The sequence below is a fragment of the Trachypithecus francoisi genome, unplaced genomic scaffold, assembly GCF_009764315.1.
Source record: "Trachypithecus francoisi isolate TF-2019V2 unplaced genomic scaffold, Tfra_2.0 Lachesis_group2, whole genome shotgun sequence".
In the NCBI taxonomy this organism is placed as follows: Eukaryota; Metazoa; Chordata; class Mammalia; order Primates; family Cercopithecidae; genus Trachypithecus; species Trachypithecus francoisi.
The window spans coordinates 10815327-10828375 of record NW_022681465.1 but is presented as its reverse complement, the minus strand read 5'-3'; the positions used below and the strand labels follow the sequence as shown (position 1 = coordinate 10828375).

Genomic DNA, 13049 nt, shown 5'->3' with positions numbered 1-13049 from the left:
AGATATCAGGGCTTCAGAAATAAATGAAGCACCCTTGCTGCCTCACAGCTAGGGAGACAGACTGGATTGCAAAAGCCTGTAGTGTGATGTAAAAGCATTTTATTAGTATAATGGAAAGAAAACTGGTTGCATTACTGAACGCTCCCCCCAAACCAGGGTGGCATAATTTATTTGGCAATAGTAACTGAATGAACATGCATTGCTTGCCTCCTGTTTGCGTCATACAGAACCAAGCAGGATAAGATTTAACAGGTAGAAAAAGACAAAGTGCCCTGCCATGTCATAGAACTGCCTGATCAAAGGTGGGGATGTTTGAAATTGAGTCTCATAAGCAGTACATGCTGGGTGATCAGGTGTGATTGGGGTTCAGTGTGTGTGGCACCTCTCTGGCCTGAGATTTTGACCTGTTTTGTTGCCATAGTAAGTCAACTTTGGGAATGGAGACTGAAGGGCCTCCTGGGATTTAGCACTTTAAAAAATGTGGCCCAGCTTGTCACTAATAACCTATGCAAAGAAACCCCAAGCCAATGGTTCACAGCCCTGGCTGTTCATTAGCATCCATTTGGGGGAGGAGTGGAGCTTTTGAAAATAAGGATACACAGGCCCTACCCAGAATAACCTAAAGAGAACCTCAGGGCTGGGGCCCAGTCATTACTATTTTTAAAACTCCCCAGGCTGATAAGTCACATCACCCTTAATGTGTAGAAAAGAAGCTGAGACAGAGCTTACCAGTAATTGGGAGAGAAGGGCGTACTCCTGACAGCTCTCTAATTCCACCTCTCTATCTGCGGAGACATCCAGGGTTAGCAAGTCAAGTAGTGAAAAGATATTCATGAGAACAGTTTTGAGCCTTGCCAGACAGTTCTAGCTCATCCCCTGCATACAAACCTAACAAACTCCTGTGCTCATCTGAACTGAATGTCATGCACTTTATTTATTTATTTGTTTGTTTGTTTATTTATTTATTTATTTATTTGAGGTGGAGTTTCACTCTTTCATCCAGGCTGGAGTGCAGTGGCACGATCTCGGCTCACTGCAACCTCTGCCTTCCGGTTTCAAGTGATTCTCCTGCCTCAGCATCTGGAGTAGCTGGTATTACAGGCGCCCGCCATGACGCCTGGCTAGTTTTTGTGTTTTTAGTAGAGACGGGGTTTCACCCTGTTGGTCAGGCTGGTCTTGAACTCCTGACTTCGTGATCTGCCCGCCTCGGCTTCCCAAAGTGCTGGGATTACAGGTGTGAGCCACTGCGCTTGGTCACACAATTTCTAGAATGAGGAGCTAATGGCTGAGGTGTGTGTTGTCCTAACCGCCTGTAGACCAGTCAAAATGAAAGCTACTTAGTCCCCTCATTCAAACTGTTAGAAGTCTCTCTAGTAATACATCCTTCTTGGCGATGTTTACAGGATGTTCAAAAATCTAAAATGGAGAGTGTTACAAATTCAGGGCCCTCGAAATACATAAAAAGAAGACCTGTATCAACTAAACAGACTGACCACGTCCTAGAAATACCGTGACGACCAATGGTAGTGGGACTGTGGGGATGAACATTGCCCGATTCTTGTGCACTCTGAACCACTGGAAATGCCCGTGTGGATGATTGTAGCTTTGGGGAATAATACAGTTTCATAAGAAACACATTGGAACCTTGAGCACAGAGGCTGAAAGTGGTGGAAGGACAGCTAAAGGGTGTAAGATAAAGAAAATCAGATTGTTCCTGGTGGCAATTTAAAGATCAGTGACTTTGAACTCGTCTTCTTTCTTGGATTTCTATCTCTATATACTTAGAACAATTTAACAACCTCCAGTTTTAAGTGTAATGTGGTAAAAATAAAAACCAATTTGAGGCACAGATAGCATATCACATTTTTGACAGCTTAGCTGGGTCTTCAGCTGAGGGCACAACTTCTGGGTCATTCTGTTGAAGGTGAAAGACAGATAGTAAAAGAGTTCTTTATCGTCAATAAGAAGAATTCACAGCCCTTTCCGGCTACCGTGGTGATTTTTCACTCTCCCTGCTTCTTCCCTGAGCTTTCTTATCTAACCCCTATGAGTTGTGCAGGTGGCACAAAGAAGAGCTAAGGTGACATCCCCGATACAACAGAATTCACAAAAGAAGTCTCTGGCCTACAATCAGTTAATATTTTAACAAGAAAAAAACAGTGACTAAAGAGGCAAATATTGATTGAAAAGATATGTGCCCGAGTTGTATGTACTTATGTGAACCACTTCCAAGCCTTTCTGAGTGACAGTGGGAAGTAAATGAATAATAGATTGATTGCTAGCTGGCTAGATGACAAAAATGTACATGGCTAGTGGAATAGAAGGAATGTCAGCTTAGCAATAACTTTCCCAAATAATCTCTATCTTCATTTCCCTTCTTATTTAAAAGACAAAACATTATTTTAATGGAATGACTAAAGATTTTATACAATAAAAGATGAGGAAGGCCATGAGATTTGTTCTCAAGTAGCTAATTATTCCACATAACTATGTTTGTAATGGGTGTTGATTGATATATCCCACGGGCCAGCTGCGCCCTAGTCTCTAGCATCTAGTGTTCCATGAGTTTCCATGACATTTGGCAGCTGCTCCTCTATGTCTGTGGGAAATTGGTTACCGGACTTCCCAAGGATACCAAAATTTATAGGTGCTCAAGTCCCTATTGTATTAATAAAATGGTGCACTATTTGCTTATAACCTTCGCACATTTTCCTGTAAACTTCAATCATTTCTAGATTACTTAGAATATGTAATGTTAATACAATGTGCTATGTAAATAATTGAACTGTTTAGGGAAGGATGACAAGAAAAAACAACATGTACATGTTCAGTGCAGACCATATTTTTGCAATATTTTCCACCCTCGGTTGGTGAAATGCATGGATGTGGAACCACAGATACAGAGGGCTAACTGGATGTGGCGTCGGAACTAACATTTTAAAAGTCCTTTCTGGGCATTGTCGAGCATAGCAGTGTTGAAGTTGTGCAGTTTGGTCACTGTAGCCTTCACTCTGTATCAATGAATGAGAGAGGGGAGATAGAGAAGGTCACCTCTTCTCACAGCACACAAATTTTGTGTTTGTCTCATTGCAACGTAAAAGGTATTCTGTTCCTCCTGGGGCTCCTGAGCTGTGGCTCAGGAAACAGCTCTAACGAAGACCTTTATTGCATTTTTACTCTGCCCCATTCCTTAAGCTCCCTTCTTCCCTCCATTCAAAGTGCCTGTACCCTCAGGCGTGCAGTCCCTGGCCATCCTCCGAGGGGTCTGAGTCAGCGGTTGCCTCTCTGTTTCTCCCACCGCACTCCACTCTCATCACCCTCAGGTGTATACTAACCCCATCACCTACAGACAAGTTATCTGCGGGACCACACTTCTGCCAGGCATTCGCATTTTCCATATTGGATTTTATAAAGGATTTGAGTTTTTTGGGTGCATCCGTATAAGAGTTCCTTCGTGAGCAATTTTGTTATTACATTCACTTTTCTGATATTTCCAGAAATGTAAATACTTAAATGGTTGCAGTATAGTCTAAACATTATGAAATCTGAATTGCTGAACAACACGTATCTCCAATCACCTGCATTAAGAGAGCAATGCTAACAAACATACTGATGTCTCACCAAGTGAAACCAGTCCTATAGCTGTGCCACATTTAGGCCTAGTGTGTCCTTAGGACTTAGAACATAATATTTAGCCAACATTCATATTGTAAGGTACCTTGTTCACCTTTAATACCACACAGATTATCATCACCTTCATAACCAAAGAAGCCAAGGTTTTGGCTAAAGGACTGTCCCGAGCCACTAGTTGGAATCCCAAAGCATACCTTCTACATTGCAATGAGACAAACATAAAATGATCTGTCCTCATTCGGTCATATTTAGGATTTTTGGCGTCTACAAAGCATTTCCTTCAAAAAGACAGGGATTAAAAAAAATTTTTTTTAGTCGTTCCCATACATAAGTAACGGACACATACAGTTCTGAAATATCTTCCACCCTGCACGTGTTTTTGGTAAGACTGCTCCTCCTCTGTGTTTGCTGCCTCCCTCCAGAGGATTTCAGAGAACACCTCAGAACTCCGGTGGAGACATTTTCTCCTGCCGTGATACCTACCATTCCCTGACACACCCCCACCCTTCCCTAAGGAGGCATTTATTTGTACCTTATACCCTTCATCTCTCATCACCTCCGCTGTCACAACCACCCATGCCTCCCGGGACGACCATCATTACCTGGACCCCTCGGTCGAAGGCTCTGAGCAGCCAGTTGTCCCCCATATAGTTCACCTGTCTTCTGTCCACCTCCCATTTCTTTTCCCTCTTTAACCTGTGGTTAAAGATCAGCAAAATTGGCCGGGCGCAGTGGCGCACGCCTGTAATCCCAGCACTTTGGGAGGCCGAGGCAGGCAGATCATGAGGTCAGGAGATCAAGACCATCCTGGCCAACATGGTGAAACCCCGTCTCTACTAAAAATACAAAAATTAGCTGGGCGTGGAGGCACATGCCTGTAATCCCAACTACTCAGGAGGCTGAGGCATGAGAATCGCTTGAACCCAGGAGGTGGAGTTTGCAGCGAGGCGAGATCACGCCACTGCACTCCAGCCTGGTGACAGAGCGAGACTCTGTCTCAAAAGAAAAAAAAAATTCAGCAAAATCCCCTGTGTCCGTTTCACAACCCCTCTTCTGCTCATCTCCTGCCAGCCCTGAGGACACTGCCCCCAATCCCCCTCCTCAAGGGCTGTTTCGTTTCCCACCCACCCTCCCTCCCTTGTGTCCTTGGAGGTGGAGCAGACGTCCTTCTTGGAACAGTTGTCCTTCTTGGCCTCTCCTCATTGCTCTTTTAAGAAGGATCTCTGCTCTCGTCCCTCCAGCAAACCCCCGGCACCTGTGAAGTATCCTCCCAACAGCCTGTAGCCCTCATAAGCCCACCAGTGCCCTGATCAATTTGCACTCTCCATATCATCTCTAGCACCTACATTTTCCTCCCTACTGGGCTTAGCTTCTGTGGGCTTCCATGACGTTCCCTTGTCTCTCTCTCCAAGTTGCCTGATGACCCATCAACTCTACCCACTCCACACCTGCCCTAGGGCAGCTGACTGTGGCTGGAGAGAGGCACACATGGATGCTGACCAGTCAGCTCCTTTTCAGTTCATTGCCATGGCCTCCAGCCCCGCCCAGCACCCCAGCCACTTGCCCTGGACAGTCAGCTCACTCCCCACCCAACTCAAGAACCGCTCCACATCCCCATCCCCTTCCTTCCTCCCTTCCCTTCCTCTCTCCTCTCTGTTCTCTAAGCTCCGACTCTTCCTCAGTCCTAGCAGATGACCTCACTTCTTATTTTCCCTGAGAAAATGCAAAAAAAAAAAAAAAATCAACAGTGAATATCCTTATCCTCCTGTCACCCCAGCTACCCGTCTCTTCCCCATGTCCATGGCCACAGTCTGACTGTTTCTGTGACCAATGACCCCGTTGCTCTTATTTACCCTTCCTGTCTTGAAAATGTTCTTCCTGCCATTTTTCCCTTTCCCTCCTATGTCCCCAGGTTTTTCCTTCTCTGCACTGAGTTATTCCCATCAGCACATGAAATACTCTAATATCTTCTGGGTGGTCTATGAAAAACATCTCTCCAGCCTCACTCTCTTCAAGCCCATTTCTCCATCTCCCTTTAAAATAAAATTTCACCAAAGGCTTGTCTGTACTCACTGTCTCCCCTTCACCAATTCTCATTATCTTTTGGGTCCGCTGGAGTTAGACATTTACCAACCTGACCAAAGAAAGCACTTTTGTCGCCGGCACGAGGACTTCCTTCCTCCCAGAACACCGGGCAGCACTTGGTCCTCCTCGGTATTCCGTTGGTCTCCTTCTCCTCCTCACGCATCGCTCTCCTGGTCTTGCCTGACGCCACAGTCACACCCTCCTGATGCTCCCTGTCATTTCCTGGGTTCCTTCTTGGTCTCCTTTGAAGCTTCCCCTACTCTTTGCACCCTCTCAATATTGGAATGTCCCCAGGCTCACTCAGTCTGCCTTCTGCTTTTCTTTATTTGCATTCGCTTATAGGTTTGCATCCATTCTCTTTGCTTTAAATAATATGTATATGCTGACGTCCAAAATTCTGCCTCCAGCCCTGAGATCCCAGTTTGCAGATCCTGCTTCGTTCTCTGTCCCTCTTCAGTAACCATATACATCCCCATGAGGCAGTCCTGGTTCCACTCCCTAAAGCTACTTCCCTCCCTCCCATTGTTCCTGGCTCAGTGAAGGGTACCTCAGGCCACTGTGGTTCACACCAGAGGCATTGCGGTAAGGCTTGATTCCTCTTTCCCACACCAATAGCCATGCCACCAGCAAACCCTCCAGTGTGGATACCAGATCTGCACGCTTCCCACCACCAGCACCCTCCAAGCCTGGACCATCTCTCCTCTGTCCAGCAGCTCTCCCAAGCGGCTTTGCTGTGGCTACTCCTCCCCAACCTGTCCTGGACACCCAGAGCTTTCCTGTCTTCCTGTCCCACTGCTCACTCCTCTTCAGTCCCGGGAGCCTGTTCTCACACCAGAGAAGCTGTTCCCACCCAGGGCCTTCACATCTGTTCTTCCCTTGGCTGGGAAGCCCAGATCTGTGTCCCCAGGGTCTGGTTCAGTTGTCATCTCCAGGTCCTGCTGCAATGTTAAGGCTCCCGACAGCACCTCCCTGACCCCACTCCAAAAATAGAGATGCCATCATCCTCACCCCTACTTTTCTATCCCCACCCCACTCCTCTATCCCCACATCACTCCTCCATCTCCGCCCCCACTCCTCCATCCCCACCCCTGCCTCCTTCCCTGCCCCCACTCCTCCATCCCCGCCCGCTCCTCCATCCCTGTCCCCCGCCCATGCCCCTCCATCCCCACTCCCTTCCTCCATCCCCGCTCCCTTCCTCCATCCCTGCCCCCCTTCCTCCATCCCTGACCCTGCTCCTCCATCCCCGACCCCGTTCCTCCATCCCCGCCCGCTCCTCCATCCCTGTCCCCCACCCATGCCCCTCCATCCCCGCTCCCTTCCTCCATCCCTGACCCCGCTCCTCCATCCCCGACCCCGCTTCTCCATCCCCAACCCCGTTCCTCCATCCCCCTCCACCCCGCTCCTCTATCCCCGCCCCTGCTCCTCTATCCCCTAATCCTGCTTGGTTTTTCCTTCCAAGCTCTTGTTAGAATGCCACATATTGGTATGAATATGTTTTTTGTAACTTTTGTATTGTTTGACTTTGGGTGGCCTATTTACTTTCGAAGGCTCAAATTCCTCCTGTAGAATGCAGATTATAGTATCCATTAGTTTGGTTTCATTTCCATTAGAGTAATACGTCCAATATTACTGACATTATAGCAAAGGAAAGCAGGCACTGTCCCCCCTCCCCAGTTCCCACTTTACATTGGCACTTGTTTTCAATTCTTTAACTTTTTATTCTGATATTTAGACTTTTTAGGGGCTCAAAACTCTATCAAAAATCATAGAAAGCATAAATAGATGAGTTAATAGAAAACAAAATGCATACTCATTTCCACTTTCCTGTCTAATCCTTATTAGATACACCAAGACTAATCTTTGTGTATCTAATTCTCATTATTCCTGTTCTACTTGACTGATAGGATAAAGCCAGAATGAGAGGTGCATGATTTTAAAAAATACTCCCCAGCTTACTTACTAGGTGCTAACTGTGTGGCAAGATTCTCTGAACAATCCCAAGAGAACAAAGCCTTGAGCCCCCTAAAAGTCTAAATGTTATCAGGGAAAAAAATAAAATATCTAAAAGAATTGAAAGCAATGGCCTCTGTAAAGGAGGATTTGGGGGTGGAGCAGGTGACAGCTTTTCTTTGCTATAATATTAGTACTATTTAACATGTTACTTGGAGAAAAATAAAATCTATTTAAAAAAGAAAAAAAGACTGGAAGGAAATACCATGACATGTTAACAGGAGTTCTCTCAGGTGGAGAGAGTGGAATTAGCAGCTATTTTTATTTTCTTCTTTATGCTTTCTAAATTCACAAAATAATCTGTGATATATTTATGTGGTTTTTATAAGGAAAAATAGTATAGATGCTTTCTGTATATTAACTAGATACCGGAAGCCTAATGGAGGCTTGGTAGGATGCATTTTGAATATGCTCTATATTGAAAAATATCATTCCTGGAGCAAACCAGCTTGGAGACAGGCAGGGTGGGGCATTTTGGGCTAGAAAGGACACAGGGAGGTAAACGGGAAGGGAGGACGCTGCCCTGGATTCTGGTTGCCAACAGATAGGTCCTGGGAGCAAAGGGGTAAACCCTTGTGGAAAATATTGAGGCAGTGGAAGAGGGAGCCAGGCAGAGCTGGAACCAGGCAGGCAAAATATAGACACTTTCTGGGTCCCCTAACATTCTGAGCATCGTATTTTCATCGAAGTAAAAGCTTCTGACCAGAGCAGGTTTGTAAAGAAACCATTTATTCAACATTCATGAAGGAAAGCAGACCCTACCCGCCAGGCTGTCTGGAGGGAAGGAGGTGTGTCTTCATTCACGTTTGGCTCTGTTCACCTCGATGAGGGCACAGAGCTTCAAGAACCTCTTTTGACACAGTATAGAAATATTATGCAAATCCAGATACTTGGCACTTAAAAATGTCTGGAGGTGAAGAATCACTCTGTCTTGCCCATCTAACAGGAGCATGCTGTGTTTTGCAGGATGGATGGTCACAATACCACTTTGTAGCCTCGTCTTCAACCATCGAGAGGGACCGGCAAAGGCCCTACTCCTCCTCCCGCACGCCCTCCATCTCCCCTGTGCGCGTGTCTCCCAACAACCGCTCAGGTAAGAGGCTGCCGCACTAGCCAGCCAGGCTTTATTTCTCTTTGAGCAAAGACCCTCCTTCCCAGTCCCAGAGCCAGCTGCTACACAGAGGAGAGCCTTCCATTCAGACTTTTGCTAGAAGTAGGAAATGAATCTGTTCTTTGTACTGTGGTGGCCACTCTGTGTTTTGTATACACAGACTCAGAGCAAATCTCCTTCTCTAACAGGTTCCTATGCATGACATGCATGTAATGGACCTGAATTCATGAGGAACGAATTAAAGAAAACTGTCATGTGTCTGCAAATCAGGGGTTTCCATGGACAATTTTTCCAACTTAAAATAGTTTGGAGTTGGCTGGGCACGGTGGCTCACACCTGTAATCCCAGCACATTGGGAGGCCGAGGTGGGCGTATTGCCTGAGCTCAGGAGTTCGAAACCATCCTGAGCAACATGGCAAAACCCCATCTCTAGTAAAAATATAAAAATTAGCAAGGTGTGGTGGCGCCCACTTGTAATCCGAGCTACTTGGGAGGCTGAGGCAGGAGAATCACTTGAACCCGGGAGGCCGAGGTTGCAGTGAGCCGAGATCATGCCACTGCATCCCAGCCTGGGTGACAGAGTGAGACTCCATCTCCAAAAAATAAAATAAAATAAATAAAATAAAATAAAAATAGTTTGAGTTGCCTTTTGTCATAATTGGGATAAAAAGTAGAGGAGACCAAATGTGCTTTCTTCCTTCAGTGTGATATACCTTTGACACATATCACTGATGGTTTCATAACTGTTCCATATCTAATTAGCTTTTTATTATTAACAATAAACCAGCACATTCTTATCATAGCCAACTATAACTTCTAAGTCATTCCATTTAATTTTTTCTAATTTTGTCACATTCCTATTGCTTAAATTTTGAACTTCTTTTATTTATAAAAATACTTTATTTCATACCGTTTTTAATTCACGTTAAGGAATGCCAAAAATCAGAGGAAAGATGACAGGCAAATGTGAACACACCATTTAGTCATATAAATGGCATAAATTTGCTGTTTTCCTCACAGTTTAAGTTTTTAAAACTTTTATTTTGATTTCTGCATTTTGATTTTGTTCTGAGAATGAAAGATGGATAACAAGTTATATGCACCCACACAGACACAGTGATGTAGGCTTTCATTTATGAAAGCTTTCTTCCTACTCTTCTTTGCCCTGTTCCTGCTAAGAAAATCCTATTCTCTGAAATGGCACCTGGGAGGACCTGGTGGAGAGCATTGCCCAGCAAAGTGGTCTTCCTACCCCCGAGAATGACGGTTGCATAACTCCATACCTGATTGTACTGTCAACATGATGAGAAATGAATGGCCAATATCTGACTGAAATAAATGGCCTGCTCCCAGCCCTGTGAAAGCCGGTCCCTTTAGTGTACTGTCATTGCTTATCACATTTAGTCCAACCCTTGGTGATCAGGAACCCCCTGTACCTGTAGAAACGTCCACCTATCTCAGAAGCACGGAGGTGGCTTCTTAGGCCTCTTATTTCCATAATTCCGGCAGGCTGAAAAAGATCAAGTACACGGAGTGTGGGAAGCGTATGGACCGTGTCTTTTGGAAAGCCGTAATTATTAAGAATTACAGTGAGCCAATCAGTGTTATGAGAATGAAATGACATGATGGATCGGCAAGGGCTGGGAGAGAGAAGTAGCCCTTTCTGGCAAACAGGCAGGGCTGCGTTCACCCAGCCATGCAGCCAGTGCGCTGCCTCAGGATTTCCTAGGCAAGGCACATCCAGACACCTAATAAACACTTGTTTGCGTGATTTGATTTTTCCCAGAACTTAATCCTGATTTACCGGAGACTTGAAGGACCGCTGCGTGTGAGGTCTCAGGAGATAATTACACACTTGATATAGTTTAATCAACACCACCATCTGGACAATATTGGATTCTAATTTTAAAAGCTTTGGTCAACAGCCTTTAAAATATTGTCCCTTCATGATTGTGTGGCAGTAATTCATAAAAGGCTAACCTTTATTAGGGAAGACCCAGAGGCAAAAGGGTAAAGGCAGGAAGAGAGACTTTCCTGGAAGAAAAAAGTGGTGAACAGAAGAGAAGGGAGCAGCAGGTGGAAGAGGTGAACGAGGCACCAGCGAGCAGGCAGGAACTGGATGCAGAGCCCAGTTGAGTGATAGGGCTTGCTAAGGACTCAGTTGTTCTTGCAGAGGTTCCCCTCTCCAAGCAACAGAACCCCAATCTTCATAAGACACAATGGCTGCCCCTCACATCTCCCCAGATTCACATTCGGGATGGAGATGGCCCATGTCCCAACCTTTGTCAGTCCTCTCCCCTGGGGCCTCTCTTCCCTCACAGCAGAGTCTGGGCATTATCTGCACCTGCACAGGGTCACCGTGGATCAGGGAGGTTCAGTCCTTGATCAAGTCATTGCAGCTCCAGGCTTGTCCTACAAGTGAAGAGGGTGCTGCAGCTGTCCAAGCTGCGTGGTTTTCTTCCCTGTCTGCCACTGAGTTTGTACCCAGGGCTTATGGCCAGCTGGCCTCAAGTGGGGTTCAAGCCTCGCTATTTTTTAAAGGATTCCAGGTAATGAATTCTAATAGGCATCCAGGATCCAAAACCCCTGAGGACTTTAAGAGCTGAGCATTGAGGCATGATTTTATTTTGATAGGTTTGAGACGGTGGCCACAACCCGCTGCATTTACCTTCCCAGCACTTGGTTGTGATGTCTGTTGGGCACTTCTGCATCTCATTCTAGTTTACTTGGACATCCATTTCCTCACTCGATTGACAGCTGCACAAGTTCGGGAAGAGCCACGTGATCTGTGTGTCCGCCTCGCACAGTGGCTAGCACAGGACTTTGTACATAGAAGATACTAAGGGTGACAAACTGAATCACATGACTCAGACAGTGACATGAGAGATACCATAGGGGGACCACAGACCCAGGGAGCAAAGGGACCCTACAGAGGGTGTGAATGATAAACTGGAAGGTAAACTGAGGTTTGGCTGGAGAGGCGCTTAGAGACTAGCAAAGTAAAGGGATTTGTCCTAAAAATCAGAGTGCTCTAGGGATTCCTAGCCTTAATAGTCATCAGGTAGGCTCGGTAAATATGGATTCTGAAGCCCGTCACTGAAAATTCAGACTCAAAAGGTCCAGGATGGGCTCTGGGCATCCATAAATTCTCAAGTGAGTGTTGAAGGTAAACAAGGCTCTGAAGCACTGCCCTTGGCTACGGGAGCTGGAGAGAACTTCCTGACAGAAGGACATGGCACCTGAGCTCCTGTGGAGCTGGACACAGCTGCAGATGCCCACAGGGTGGGGTGCGCGACCAGCTGCCCCCTCACCCAGATGCACGGCTCCTCCCCGCCTCTCCCAGTGCCCCCTCTGCACTGGCAGGAAGGTTGAGTGGCTGCCAATCCATTCAATCACTCATGAAAATTCAACCTCCTTTTATTGACTTCCTTGCCTCTGAGTTCAGCTTTTCCTCTCTTCTAATACAGTTTGTTAAGGACTCCCAGGAGGATGCTCCAGTTACAACCCAGCACTTTAGAAATTGGTGCAAGAGGAAGGGCAGGGCTCAGCCTCCCAGTAGGACAGGCAGTGAGTGGCCGAGGTGTAAGGAGGGCCTCAGAGATTATTGGGGTGTTTATGCAAAGAGTTGGAGCAAGAATGCCCTAGCAGGAACTAGAGCTGCCTCCGTGCCCCTCCCCAACCCACCCCAGCAACAGACAAAGAAGGTCTTTGTGGGCTTGGTTATTTCTGCTCCACAAATCATCCTATGTAGAGAGCTGTTTCCTCAGACTTTTTTAAAGGCAGTTTCTAGGTGACTCAGTGTTTAAGTAAAACTGCATTTATTTTAATCAAAGATTAGTCAATATCAGTAATAGATCTTCTGAAACACATCTAATTAAGGAAGGGAGCATGGGAAGGAAAGGGAAGGAAAAGAGAAAAGAAAGGAAGAAACCAAGAGCAGTCTCATTCCTAAACTGCCCCACACACCATGGGCAGGTCATGTCCCCTTCATGATCTCTCTCTCTGAGGAAAATGGCCCCAGGATGTGGTCCCCAGTTGCCAGCTTCCAAGTCCTGTGCCCCCTAACTATAAAGCACCAGTTGTCACAGTTGAGGGAATGGGGTAGGGACAAGAGCCAAAACTGCCAAAAAATTAAAAATTAAAAAGAAAACCCATGAGGTCCTCACGTAGGCATTGAGAGATGCGGGACCATGCACAGGGAGGACGCTGA

At 46.1% G+C, this 13049-nt stretch overlaps 1 protein-coding gene across 4 annotated transcripts in view; it reads left to right on the top strand.

Annotated features, from left to right (window-relative positions):
• CTNND2 (catenin delta 2) overlaps positions 1-13049 on the top strand; it is a 942360-nt gene that overhangs the window by 913248 nt on the left and 16063 nt on the right. For all 4 annotated transcript variants that reach the window (XM_033178807.1, XM_033178804.1, XM_033178806.1 and 1 more), the window contains one exon: positions 8695-8821. In XM_033178807.1, coding sequence (XP_033034698.1) covers positions 8695-8821 — 127 coding nt within the window. The remainder of the gene's footprint in view (positions 1-8694; positions 8822-13049) is intronic.